The sequence below is a fragment of the Temnothorax longispinosus genome, chromosome 10 (assembly GCF_030848805.1).
Source record: "Temnothorax longispinosus isolate EJ_2023e chromosome 10, Tlon_JGU_v1, whole genome shotgun sequence".
In the NCBI taxonomy this organism is placed as follows: Eukaryota; Metazoa; Arthropoda; class Insecta; order Hymenoptera; family Formicidae; genus Temnothorax; species Temnothorax longispinosus.
The window spans coordinates 7,877,720-7,891,509 of record NC_092367.1 but is presented as its reverse complement, the minus strand read 5'-3'; the positions used below and the strand labels follow the sequence as shown (position 1 = coordinate 7,891,509).

Sequence of the window (13,790 nt, the reverse complement as noted above, 5' to 3'; positions counted from 1 at the left end):
TATTTCTGTACTTACATCCTCTCTCACTCTGATCAGAGATCATATGACGTAGCAAAATTATCTCAATAAGGGGGACAATCTATAAAATCTGGTATTGTATAATTATAAATCCAAATTGATGAAATCGTTTTTTTTATCTTTTGTTTTTCTACAAATATGTAGTACTTTGTAAATTACACACATCTAACTGCATTGAGAGAGAAATGGAATAATATAATTCGTGAAATATATGCACGTGTCAAAATTTATACTTATCAACTTATCGTCAAGCATTTTTATAACAATTTCTTTGTTTTACCTTTCACTTCACCAAGTTAAATTTTATACCGCGTATGAATTTTGTGCACAGCCCTCGTTTGCAAAAAATTTCATACAATCGTTTTGTTACACTATACGTGTGTCTGTGTGCATGTATGTGTATATATAATTTATTCTTAACTCGTCAAGATTTCTCATCTAATTTGAAAATCTCAGAATAAAATATCAAAGTCTCTCTAGATATTACCAATAATCTCGTTCCAAACATGATTGCAATTGATGAAAAGATGTACAGGCAAATGATGGACAGTGCACAATGATCTTTTGTTATACAAGCACACTTTGTAACATTCGACGTATGCACAACTTGAGTAGAAAAAATATCTATAACAGATACATTTTATCTAATAATCCTTCTTATATAAAACTATTATTACATAATATTAATTTTTATAATTTACGGCTCGTAGCAAGTCGGCAAAAGTCAATATTACTTTCCAAGAATATGTTTTCTTGCGAAAGTCTATCTCACGTCTCGCTCAAATAAACTTTCATTCAATATTAAAGATGCATTTCCAGTTGCTACTAACAATTCATACTCCGCACACAACTCATAATTTGCGCAGAGTAGAAAAGACTTATATAATAATTTTTTTTTCTTTTTTTTGTCGGTCGGGGGTATTTTCGCAACGAAACACTCGAGGAGTCATTGGCATTTCATTGTTTATGCAGCGTCCAAGAACGGACATTCCTCCAATTGTACAATTTGAAGTTGAACGTTATAGTATAGTTTTCATAGCTGGATACAAAATTGCGCAGAACCAGCATGAAAGAGAATTATATTTTGCGCAAATATTCAAAAGTTATAATATTATACAACTCGCCTGTCCAGAAAATCAAATTTTCTGACACTGTCTAAATAATAATTTGCACATGAATCGAATAAATGTAGTCCATGTAACTTTATCATTTCAATTACGGATAAGCGAAAATAGTCATCGATATATTTTGGATCTATACGATTCACTTCTCTTAACTCGGCCAATCTAAATGTTTAGATTAGAAAACGATCACACAAGATTTGTTACGTACGAAATGTTAGTTAGATTGAAACGCAATCTACAATAATTGCATATGAATTAATCATCAATCTGTATATGATAATAATACCATAGTCTATTAAAAGATGGTCTGGTATAAAAACTTAAGCGTTGATAAAGTTGTGGCGTAATGTGTTGTCTTGTAATGTGATAAAGTTTAATTTTCTCGGCAGAGCAGCAAAACTCGACACTTTCCTCGAATGAATGAAATATATAGATGTGTGACCAGACAATTGCTGATCATTCATATAGGGACGATGCCAAAAGCATGGAGATGCAAGACATGACATTTGTAATTTGTGCAATGTCCGTATGAAGGTATGGCTACGCCGATTGTTGAGTGATCGAAACGTTCGAAAGTGTCCAGCCTTGGTTCTCTTGGATCGCTAAATAAAAAGTATCGGAGTAGTGCACGATGCCGGTAAGTCATGGGGTGTGTTAAAATGACAGTGTTAGGCCTTAGCATCGACTTCCATGGCGACGTCTCCTACAGCTTTCTCGGCCTTCTTTTTCTTCTTCTTCGCCGATTTCGGATTTGCCGAGGAATATAAAAGGTTCTGTAATTTTCAATTACGGATAAGTGATTGCAATAGCAATGGCAGTTACAAAGCTATTACTTTTTTCAATTTAACGTTCCACATACCTTCAATTCAGGATCGTCCACGACACAGTCAGACTGATACATATCGAGGTCAAAGGGAATTCCAGTAATTTTATGAGGTCCGTTAGGCATCAAGAGTACCGTAAATTTGAATTGCGCCGCGTACTCGTTTGGCTTCTCATACAGCACCTGCACAAAAAGATTTAATGAAAAATGTGGCAGACGCGTATGCCCCTATCAAGATGGCAGCCCGGCACTGCACTAACCAACCGCGGCTTTTTCGCGAGTGCCCAGTCGCGTCGACTATAAACAAATTCAGCAAAAAATAGTCATCGCCCATTCTACGTTATCACCAAGAGTCGATTGGGCACATATATCATAACCAATGACAAGTACTCCGAAAGAATTTTGTTAAACTAAAAGAAAGCTAATAAATACGCGTATAAATAATAGTCTTACTTGGAATGGCTCGATCAACCTATGATTTACACATTCGACAACAGCCATTTTTGCTTTCTTCTCATCTTCGAAGGTACGTAAATTGAAAGGCATGAGACCATGCTTGTGGGAGACTTCTGAGTAAAACATGCGAGACGCCTTCAGTTTAAGCTGATATGTCTCTTCTGTTTTCTTGTATATCGTAACCCGAGTGTCCTGTTCCCTCCCTACTCCTTCACCCGTGCTAACCAATACATCCATTGCATACACCTGAAATTAAACGTTTACAATAAATGAAGATCCTTTTATACAACGCCAGTACCTTCTTTTCTCTTATATCGCAAATTTCCAAAAGACTGATATCAATTTAAAAATGTACCTCGTGAGTCTCGAGGGTATACTTTTCATGCTCCTTCTTTTGCGCGTCGTTCGGATTCTGGATTATCGTTTTCTCCCCATCGATCTTGAATTGTTTTAACTGGTGACTTAGCATACCTTCGATCGGTTTACATTTGTAGGCATCACATATTTTCTCTACGGTGCCCGTTATCGTATAAGTCTGAAATGCATAGTTGAGAGCATCAGGATACGCTTACGAAATTTTATTTTTACGACTTAAAAAAAAGGACGGAAACAAGAGCGCTCAAGTATTCTCAATCTTACCTCTGTACCTGGCTTTAAAAGCCTTAATGCAGCTTGAGAAGCATAGTGCGCAGCTAAAACTACATCTGCTTTCCTGCCTGATACTTTCTTCTCCGGTGAGGATCCTATGACGATAGTGTGTGCCACTACAGCTATGAAACCATCAACATGTGCTCCAAGATCACTGTAATTATACAATTTCATTAATTATATCAAATTTGCAGTCAACGAGTGAAATATCACATCTATTTGAATTATTGTATTAATATTATTCGAAATATTAAATCTGTAATAAAATGTTTGAAATCGATATTAAAGTAACATCAGTTTTCCAGAAGAACTGATTGTAGATGTAACAATGTTATTCGACATATAAGACGGTAAAAATAAGTCCTGCAAAAAATTAGAAAGAAGAACCTTCTATGCAGAAACTTACACTTTAACCATATCCTCATCTTTGAGAATGAGATCAGGTTCACTGGCGATAGGAGAGAAATGGCAAATGCAATTGTTGACTGATATGCACGTTGGAAAAGCGATACCCTTTTTAAGTTCCTTCTCCTTTTTGAAGACCTTGCTAGTTTCCTCTGTAAGTATTTTGTCACCAAACTCGCATGCTTCCCTCACGGAGGCTCCAACAACACATTTGTTTAGAACTTGCTTCAATACTCCTGCAAAATACCCAGTCGTATATCAGTATACTTTAATTACAACAAGAATCACGTGTTGAGAAAGCTAAATCGTTAAATGCCGAGCCGAAGGAGGTGATTGTTTGCTTTAACTCTAAAGTATTTTCAACAAGTGAAACAAAAAGCATGCGAGCAATTACCGAGCAATAGTGTTAAACAAATGATCAAAAAGTAAAGGGGTGACTTTTCCCGAACTCCGATTAACTCGATTGAGGTTCAATTTATGAATACCGTTTTGTCAGATAAATTTTTTTTTGTTCAATATATGGAAAGGGGATTAGATTATTAAAAATTTCGTTTCTCCACCCAGTGGAGCTAATCGCCGATCGTAGTCGCTCGGAGCTCGGTCAAGGATTGCCCCCCCGGGGGGGGGGGGGACAGATAGATTCCCTCGCGCACGGCGCGCGGGGAACCGACACGAGGGAGGGCGAGCGCGATCGCGAGCGGGCGACGCCGGGGAACGTCGGGGGCCCGCGACCATGTGCCGGGGCCCCCGGCATCGGCGCGCCGCATTCCATATGGCCGCGACGGCGAGGGAACGCGCGCGCGATGCGCGCGGACCCCCGCCGATCCCCCGCACCCCGCGCGAACACGCGCCACCGTTTCCTTACGGTTCACGATCTCGCCGGCCATTTTATACTTGGTGACAACCAAGTCCTCGGCGATGGTCTTCTCGGTCTCGTCCTTGTCCGCCATGTCCCCGATTATACACGGTAATACCGTACTCCGCGATCACGTGATTCCGGCGGCGGCTTCCTCGCTGGCGCAGACACCTCTCGATATACGCACACGACCGACACGACGACGGCGGGCGCCAACCGACACGGACGACGACCACTAGCACCACTACGAGGCACGAGGATGAGGGCGACCACGAGGCGACGAATACGCGGATGGGGCTTGGGTGGCGGCGCTGTTGAACCGGAGGCCGGTTTCAGCTTCAGTTTTCCTGCACATGCGCGACGGTGCGGCAGCGCGTTCGTAATGGAAAAAAATTGTCAAACGTGAATCATAAGTTCGCCGTTCGAGCGATTGAATTCGGAAATCTTCGGAAACGCGACGAATTTCCTTATTCTCTTTTTAATTTTTTTTAATTACTTCGTCGTTTGTATCCTTGGGACTAAATAATTTGTCATTGTAACGCGATCGGAGTAGCCAATAGGCGCGCTCGACGGGAACGACTCAAATTGTGTCATTCAAATTCGATTAATCGATTCTTGTGGAACGCCAATCGGATTGATTGAATAAAAATAAAAATAAAAAAGTTGCAGAATATTTTATCAAATCGATTTAATAATTATGTGATATTGATTTGCGATACTGTCACAAACTTACACGGATAAAATTGCAGTTTTTAATTAAGATAGTCCTAAATATATGGTGCATGCGTCTACCATTTATATCTACGGAGCATCGGGATAACAATAAATCATAAAATTAGTATTTATATTTGTTTAAATTAGTTTGAAATTAAATAAAATTAAATTTAAATTAACGGTCACGAGAACTTCCTGTCGATTATCTCGTTACTTTCGATATATCGGTCTCTCATATCGGAGAGCCGTCGACCGAACAGCGGTCGTCGATGTATTGTCGATAACCTCACGCAACGCAAAGGCAAGGGAGTCAAAAGAGTGGACTTGGACTCAGTGGACGGGGTGACGGGACAGTCCACGAATTGTCACACGGGTGACTCCGGGCGATCGTTTCCAATGTTCGTAGGCTTTTGTATCTTTGTAGAACGAAACGGCGCGATCGTTCGTCGAGCTCCCGATCGCGCGCCATATACCGGGGAGGATAAATGCGCCCGATAGAAGGGAGTGTCCGAGCCGCGAAGTGGCCTCCTAGAATCGTCAGAGGGTTCGTCGTTTGCTAGCGTCGACGAGGAAGGGAACGAGAAAGGAGAGAGAGAAAGGAAGAGGGCAGCGGAAACGTTGACGAGGACCCCCGAGCGCGCGACCCCACGGTCGCGGCTGCACACGACCGAGGAAAAAATGACCGTCATGGATTTCTTCGGTTGCGCCTGTCTGGCCTTCGGCCCGCCACTAGCCATGTTCACCTTCACCGTCGCCGCCGAGCCCATTAGAATCATCATCCTGATCGCCAGCGCCTTCTTCTGGCTCATCTCCCTGCTGCTGTCGTCGATACTCTGGTACGCCGTCGTTCCGCTGCAGGACCACCTCGCGTTCGGCCTGGTCTTCTCCGTATTGTTCCAGGAAGGCTTCAGGTAACCCCTACAATTCCATTGCATGTTCAGCACGTTTCAAATATACGCACGTAGATGCGAACGAGCTTATGGATAACTTTTTTTTAAATCTTTTTTCAAAGGTATTTGTTGTACTGGGTGCTGCGCAAAGCCGAAAGGGGCTTGGAGAAAGTTACAACGACCCACGTGGCTGACAGCAGACACGTGTTCGCTTATGTCTGCGGCTTGGGTTTCGGCTTCATGAGCGGCTCCTTCGCCCTAGTCAACGTCCTGGCCGACGCGGTTGGGCCTGGCACCATGGGACTTCGGCAGGGTACCGAATACTTCTTCATAATATCGGCCGCCACCACTCTGTGTTTCATCCTCCTGCACACGTTCTGGGGCGTCATCTTCTTCTCGGCCCTGGACAAGAGAAACTGGGGACAGATCGTCTGGGTGGTTGCGTCGCATCTGGTCGTCTCGTGCATGACCTTGCTCAATCGCTATCAGGCGTACGTGGCCAGTCTACTGTCCGCTTACATAGTACTGGTAATAACGGCTGCGCTCGCGTTCAAGATCGTCGGTGGACACGCGCAGTCCTTAATCCTATGTTTCCGAAGAAACTGAAAGCCCCCCCGAAGGTTACTTAATTCGTACGCCAACACGTTCGTAGTTAAATTAAGCGATCCATCTCCGACGGACACGAGCGTCGTAAAACGGCAAACATACTTTCGCTTTACATGCTAATATCTAAGAGAAAAATCGTTCGTCGCTCCATTGCGCGATACGCGTGGAGACAATGAGCAGGATACTCTTTTCATTCGGATTATTAAGCAGAATACGAAGCGTTGATATGCAATATTATTAATAAATTTTGTACGGCGATGTGTGTACTCCATTATCCAAATTCGATACAGTTTACGACACATCCGATACGTTGACCAACTGCAGTCGCATGTTTTGAAACTAACATATTTCGAAGCGTATTTCCCACCGTGAAACGCCCTGCAATTATTTTTTTCTCGTAAAAGGCTCTAGCACAGGATATTTCGGTCAAGCTGCTAGTCCGTCCCTTAATCCATCGAAACAGTTGTATGAAACAGAATAATCTCTAACAATCCGGTTCGGATCCGGATAACGTCGAAGTGTACATTATCCCTTTACATCTTAGGACTATTGTTTCCTATCGTAGCCGTGTTGAATTGTGACGTCAGAAGCGAGGAATCCGCGTACATTTTCTTTCTTGCATCTCGTATATTAAAATAAACTTTTTTTACGTTATTACGCAATTTTTTTCAATTTATAAAGCCATCCATCATAAAATCTAGTTTCAAAGTATAGAGTACATTTAATTTATATATGCGTTTATTCTAATGCAGGATAATGAAAGAAGTTTTCTTTCAATCTGTATTATCGAACACAGTGATGGCATAAGTGAATATTGATTTCTTTTATGCAGTGCGAATAAAGAGAAATTCATTTGATTTTTCGCTTTAGCATTGTAATTTAATATGGCTACAGAGAGAAAACGGGAAACTATAAAAAGGAAGAAAAAAAATCTAAAATGTGTATGCGCGTGTACGTGTGTATGTATATAAGTATGTGTCTATAATGTATGATTATTGCATCAAATGAAATGTATATCTGTGCAACAATTTGCGCCTTAAAAGGTGAATTCCTTGAGTATATATAGGTTAAAACAGAGAAACAGTCTAAGGAATTGTTCGTTACTTTTTTTGTATACAAAAAGAGAAGAGGAGCTACCGATGACAAGACAATTACTGTGACACGTGCATCTCTTGACATTTACATATAATTAATTTAATTTTCACTTATCACATCTCGCAGTCGTTTATTATTCAAAATCATATTGCATTTTGCATGACATTGAAATGAAAACAATTTTTGTAAAATACCAGTTGTATAAATTACTGTTATTGCTCTTTAGATGTAAAAACTATATATACCACAGTTTCATATAACATAATATATAATAACGATAATTCCAGTTATGTAATTAATTCACTATGAAGATAAATTTACAATGAATTATATGTAATTCTTTTCCTATACAAATTTGAAGTATGCTGAAGTTTCACATTTATATATTCCACATGTTTGAATTATTGATCATTTTTGTCAATACGGCATCTACGGATGAATAATTGACACAATTCCAAATAATCCTAAATCACAGTCATAGAAATAAAATTTCAATAGCAGTAAGTAAAAGTTTTTAATAATTAGAGGAGGTAAGGAACGAGATTAGATTTGTACAAAACTTCCTTGTCTCTTGATAAAATCAAAAAGCATTTATCAATAAATCGTCTTGTATTTTCTGGATAATTGAACTATCTTAGAAAACAAAATTACTGATTCTATCTTGAAAAAAAAAATTGCATTCCGGTTGCCGATACAGTCGAACTTTTATATCTTTTATATACTTTTCTCATCGGAACAGATGAGATTTCATGTATTTTCTCAGTTTAACAAACTCGATTTTTCTCCTTCCATTATTTCACATTGCTTGATCACGCGCATAGAATAAAAATGCGTCTTGCGTTTTGCACATAATCAACTTGGATCGAAAAATTTGCTTCTTATCTTACTCTGAATTGACCATGTGTGCACTAACAATTTTGTTCTATGCCGTTAGAATATAAGTGCAGGTTAAAGATATAAAAAAATATAAACTTTTCAGTCCTAAACAAAAAAAAATATACGAAAGTTTGACCGTAATCCGCAACACTTAAGAACTTGTTAAAGAAGACATGAGTAGCTCCATTTTGTTGAGAAAATTCCTCCCTTCCATCTTGTCCCATCTGACTTCTTTGAAGGAACCTCCAAGATTCTCCCATTTTCTCTCTCGAACTAGTTGACCAGGGAAGAAGTCCTTTCGGGGAGAATGAGCAATGGCGACCTGCACACCCGTTTGCGGTTCGCATCGTACTGCTATCATCCTAAAAACATGATCAAATGATGGTTAAAAAAAACAGGCAGGTGCGCGCATGTAATATTCTTCCTTCCATGTCATAAAGTTTGAATTATAAAATACCTGTCGCCGATCGGCGAAGCAAGGATGCAACTGCTGGCGTTACCCAAGGGTTCCACCGAACCTAGACCGAGGTGTGAGCTGTTAGCTAGAAACTGCCAGCCCATACACTTGGCGAGAGCCTGCACTGCACTTATTTGATGCTGATAAATCTGTGTACAAAAAAATGACGAACATTGTGATACCACTTTACCGATAATAAAAGAATGTTTTATATTGGATGATTACATTTTTAAATTATATAGTTTTACATTTTATGAACGTTGATAAAGAGGTGATGGCAACTGACCTGACAGAAAATTAGGTCCCTCAGTTCCTGAGGCTCGTAACTCATGTGCATAACCCTACCGTCGCGACACACGCATTTCAGTGACTTTTCACCGACGTGAACGACCATCGACGTTCGACACACGCTATCGTATCCGTGTGTCAAGATATTTATTTTTACACAAGACTGCGTCGGCGAATTCAATCCGTTCCAATGCGAAACGATGAGCGGATCTTTCACCTCCTTCGCTATCGTGTCCAACACGTATTCTGTGCGCAAACGCATGAAAAAGTGTTGTGCTTGTTGGATAATTTGTTCTAGCAGCGTCTGGCTCTTCGTCATTTCCAGAAGTTCGTATCTGTCGGCAGCGGTAGGGCCAGCTACGTATCTGCGTTTGCTAGGCCCGAGGGGTCCCGAGGCAGGATGAGGAAACGGATGATTGCTATTGTTATAATGTACTTCGCGTAACAATTGATGCAGGGAGTGCTCCAGCACGTGATCGTGATCCGTTTTGTGCGGCGGCGGTGCCGTAGGTTTCTTGTCGCTGCCTGTGCTGTGGCACAGGCCAATTATTAATTGAATTCCCGGGAGTACCTGGTATAAGTGTCGAGAAAAACAAATTTATTAAACATATTTTTCCAATATATCATTGCATTTCTATTTGCGAGGTACGTACCGTGGCCATTATCTGATTTCCGACAACCATGTGAGGTATAGGCGCGCGCAAATGTACAGCCTCCCGCGCTAATTGACTAAACAGTTCCTTACAAAACAGAACATTCTGCGCAGCTTCCAACTTTTGCTGCCAATGCATATCGGTATTTGAATTATTCGCACTACTGTTGAGCAAACTTATATTTGCGTTGCACAAATCTTCCTGATCTAAACAACAAACACTTGATTTTTATCTAACGTGCACAATTTCTTCATACAAATATCTCTTCTCTCTATTACATTACCTTTCTGGCATAATACTTCGATGTACGCAACACCTTGCAACTCGCTGGGTATGGTCACGCGCAAGGCGGACGCTTTCGAGTTTGAAGGGCCGTGAGACTGCCCGGACATATTGCTACCGGTATTAGGAGACGCCGGTGGACTATTGCTACTTTTTTCATCTTCCTCGGCTTTGGTAACTTCAAACATGCCCGTTTGCGTGTACTTAGAGCCAGCTGATATACAAATACAGAGTGACATTGTAAGTAAACAGGAATATTAAAAGCATCCAACTATTATCCCGATAAAAAAACAAATCGTGTTGCGAATAAATAAATATAAAAGAAAAAGATAGAACAAACCAGTTCGGTAGCTGAGATCGCCGATGATGGAGTTGGACACTTTCTTCAGACGCCAGTTTTGCCGCAATCTCAACAGCTCGATGTGGAAGTCGGGGGTGGATCTGGTTCTGGCTAATTCGGCCTGGCAGTTTCGCAGTCTCTCGGCGCCCATCATGAGAACCGACGCCGCTCCCGCCAGCGCCTTTTTCCTAGCGTACACCTGTATCATCGATTTCACATCGGTCGACTCCTGCGGCACCGGATCCAATACCATGTAATTCTTTTCCTTCGCTATCGCAAGCACGTCGGCCAATACGCAAACCTCGGTCAAGGCATTCCTACAAAGGGGATCGAAAATTCAATTCTCATACTTCACAGTTTACATTGTCACACTTCTGTCGAACTGTATGCTTGTTACGTTATATCGTGTGCTTATTGCAATCGCAATGTATGACGTTTTTTAGACACATAGGAAGAATCACGACGAACCTTAATTTATTCCTAACGCTGTCCCACGGCCATAAAGAGGATTGAAACGAAGCGGGGTCTTTCGTGTCCTCCTCGCTCTTCTCGTTACCTTCCAACTGTTCCTTCTTCACCTCCTCGCCGTTCGTCTTACTGAAGTCGATCTTCTGAGCGATCTTCGCCAGGTTCTCCGATAACGTGAGAGGTCTACAATGCAATAACGCAAAAAAGTAACGTGAAAAATCTTGTCCTCCTTCGACGAAAAATGAGGTTAATCGAGAGACGCAAAGTGCATTTAGGGTCCAAGAAAAATTCCGTTAATCGAGCATCTTTGCTGTATTCTCTGTTAACGCCAAATTCGTTTACGTACGCTTGGTAAATCTCTTGGCCATCGTAGGTGATTTCCTGTATCTGATTCTCAATCGGCGCCTCTACGGAGATGTTCACGGAATACGCCATTGTTGTTTTCATAGATCCCAGCCGGTGCGTAACAGCATATGTTCGTGTATTTTGACGTTTTTTGTATAGGTAGACGAGCTACTCCGTAAACTCTGTACCATACTGACAGTTTCAAAATGTACCGACACACTGAAAAAAATCTATAATTCACGTCATGTGTGTTATAGATTTTCGGTATGTCGGTACATTTTGAAATGCACTATAAAGAATTTCAGATTAGGATCGAAATTAGATTAAAATTTGACAAAACAGAACAAAGTCCACTAAACTTCAGATTAATTTTTTTTTTAATATTATGATTAATTAAATTAAAAGAATTAAAAGAAAAAAAGATCAAGATTGAACCAATCAGGACGAAATGGATTAAAATTAAATTCATTTTATTTTAGTGCGCGGTCAAATTTTAATTTTTAGTTTTTCAGTTCTAACTATCAGTTCTTCAATTTTTAATTCAGTATCCTTATTGTTCATAAGATTGTTGAGCTTTTGTTTTGTTGGTGAATAAAAGGGAGAAATGTTACGCCATTAGAGAAGGACGCACGTTGGACGGCTAGTCATCTTTGTCAGACATTCGCTGACTTGTACATACCAACCATAACCAAAAACGTTCTCAGCTCTGTCTTTTTATCCATTTATCTCTATCTCTTGCCGTGGTGCGATAAAAGAAATATCTCTACGGAAAATGGTTTCAAATTGTTGCGTTTGCGGAATCGAAAAGGGATCTATGCAGGATTTGAATTACTCGTTTCACAGGTAAGGGATGTAACAGGATTTCAAATATTCTGCAACACACAAATCTCTTTAATATGTTTGTTAATTGTTATTTAAAAGCGTTCGGATGACATAATACAGACGACGTGGGAAAGTGGATTTTTATTATTTAAACTTTTCAGGTTTCCGAAAAATGAGGATTTAAGGTTGAAGTGGTGGGAAGCTATAGGAAGGAAGGTATATCGTACTGCTTACATATGTAGCAAACATTTCAAGGCGGAGGATTTTAAAAATAAAGAAGATCTCAATTTAATAAGGAATATATTAAAACCTTCCGCGGTTCCTAGCAGACATATTAAATTCAGAGAAGTTAAATTTGAATTTGTTGATCCCTCATCCGATGATAAAGATATTTTAACTGACAATGAGGACAGAAATGATGAAAGGTATGATATTTTTTTTCTATCTTTCTATTAGTTTTTTTCTATTGAATTTCCTTGCATGATTGATCGATGGATTATTTTCAGTTGTGAATCTCTTAACTTGGAGCATGAAAAGTACATTGTTCAAAATGGATCTTGTGATAACAGGTTGCAAGTTAATGAATGGAGTATATCAACAAGTATCGATAATCCGACGAGTAATGATAATCTGACAATTAAGACAACTCCCGACAATGAAGCAACGTTAAGCTCTACTGCTAGTCAAGCAAAGGAAAGGTAATAAATCATCTTGTTACTCAATAACGATACATTTTATTTTAAAAACAAAATATATAGTTTACGTGTAGAGACGTACGTATTTTTATATAGTATATTATCATGTTAATGTTTTATTTTTAGGAAAATTAAAGATGACACCTTAAAACCACGAAAAAAGCAACGATATCAAAATGGTATCTTAGGAATCGTGAGAAGAGAGGATTTTACAGATGAAAACGCATGGTTAAAGTTTCAAAAATATATCAATAAGGTTAAAATCCAACATAAACACTTATCGCAGAAGAATCGGAAGCTTCAGTATGAAATAAGCATTTGTAAGGAGCTTTTGAAGAAGCAATTGTCTGATGACGATCTAGAAATATAGAGGTATGTAGGTTGAGAGGAAATTCATATTTTTACACGTCTCTCTATATATATAGGAGTTAAGATTATATCAATATATTAGCTGGCTAAAACATCAAGTCTCAAATAAAAAAAAAATCAATGCTTGATGCTTGTCACGTCCAACTCGTAAGGAATACTTCAGTAATTTATGAAATGATTTAATGAAATTATAGATGATGCAGATACGGATTCCATCAATTCGCAATTTACGAAATAATTTAACGATATTGCAAGTGCAATATTACCATGCCAATGACTACGTTTATAGTATATTTTCTAATAAACTGTTTGGGATTATATAGATATATACATCTATAGTGCCAATTGTTAATGTAACATATTGCGTAAGTGTAAACTCTGCTAATTTATGTTGATGTTATATTAATAATTGTTATTCTACATCACTGACGAGATACAGATTTATCAATACAGCAAAATATAATATTTTAAAGAGATATAATATGAGCCTTGCCAACTTGAAATAAGATGTTAATGTAATTTTATTTAATCCCTTGTTTTTTCTCCCGTGCTTATAATAA

At 39.4% G+C, this 13,790-nt stretch overlaps 4 protein-coding genes across 6 annotated transcripts; 2 read left to right on the top strand and 2 right to left on the bottom strand.

Annotated features, from left to right (window-relative positions):
- Nucleotides 1-115: 115 nt before the first annotated feature.
- Nucleotides 116-4,654, bottom strand: LOC139820466 (proliferation-associated protein 2G4). Its single transcript, XM_071790772.1, has 7 exons — nt 4,340-4,654; nt 3,476-3,710; nt 3,061-3,223; nt 2,777-2,956; nt 2,419-2,667; nt 2,002-2,148; nt 116-1,915 (listed from the first exon to the last, which is right to left on the bottom strand). The coding sequence occupies exons 1-7, from the start codon at nt 4,422-4,424 to the stop codon at nt 1,811-1,813; spliced, it is 1,164 nt and encodes a 387-aa protein (XP_071646873.1). The 5' UTR covers nt 4,425-4,654; the 3' UTR covers nt 116-1,810.
- A 673-nt stretch (nt 4,655-5,327) lies between these two features.
- On the top strand, nt 5,328-7,778 carry Aph-1 (gamma-secretase subunit Aph-1). Its single transcript, XM_071790780.1, has 2 exons — nt 5,328-5,955; nt 6,057-7,778. Exons 1-2 carry the CDS (start codon nt 5,723-5,725, stop codon nt 6,538-6,540), a joined length of 717 nt encoding a protein of 238 aa, XP_071646881.1. The 5' UTR covers nt 5,328-5,722; the 3' UTR covers nt 6,541-7,778.
- Nucleotides 7,779-8,225: 447 nt separating this feature from the next.
- Nucleotides 8,226-11,481, bottom strand: Med17 (mediator complex subunit 17). The gene is made up of 8 exons (XM_071790752.1): nt 11,346-11,481; nt 11,000-11,182; nt 10,532-10,848; nt 10,193-10,405; nt 9,910-10,115; nt 9,255-9,827; nt 8,969-9,117; nt 8,226-8,873 (listed from the first exon to the last, which is right to left on the bottom strand). The coding sequence occupies exons 1-8, from the start codon at nt 11,444-11,446 to the stop codon at nt 8,663-8,665; spliced, it is 1,953 nt and encodes a 650-aa protein (XP_071646853.1). The 5' UTR covers nt 11,447-11,481; the 3' UTR covers nt 8,226-8,662.
- LOC139820469 (uncharacterized) lies at nt 11,442-13,759 on the top strand. 3 transcript variants are annotated; one of them, XM_071790778.1, is made up of 6 exons: nt 11,442-11,458; nt 11,964-12,187; nt 12,328-12,591; nt 12,673-12,864; nt 12,988-13,233; nt 13,425-13,759. In XM_071790778.1, exons 2-5 carry the CDS (start codon nt 12,117-12,119, stop codon nt 13,229-13,231), a joined length of 771 nt encoding a protein of 256 aa, XP_071646879.1. In that variant the 5' UTR covers nt 11,442-11,458; nt 11,964-12,116; the 3' UTR covers nt 13,232-13,233; nt 13,425-13,759. The 3 variants fall into 3 exon arrangements, with proteins under 3 accessions (XP_071646879.1, XP_071646880.1, XP_071646878.1); XM_071790779.1 differs by lacking the exon at nt 11,442-11,458 and having other exon boundaries at nt 11,701-12,187; nt 12,736-12,864; XM_071790777.1 differs by lacking the exon at nt 11,442-11,458 and having other exon boundaries at nt 11,701-12,187.
- The last annotated feature ends 31 nt before the right edge of the window (nt 13,760-13,790 follow it).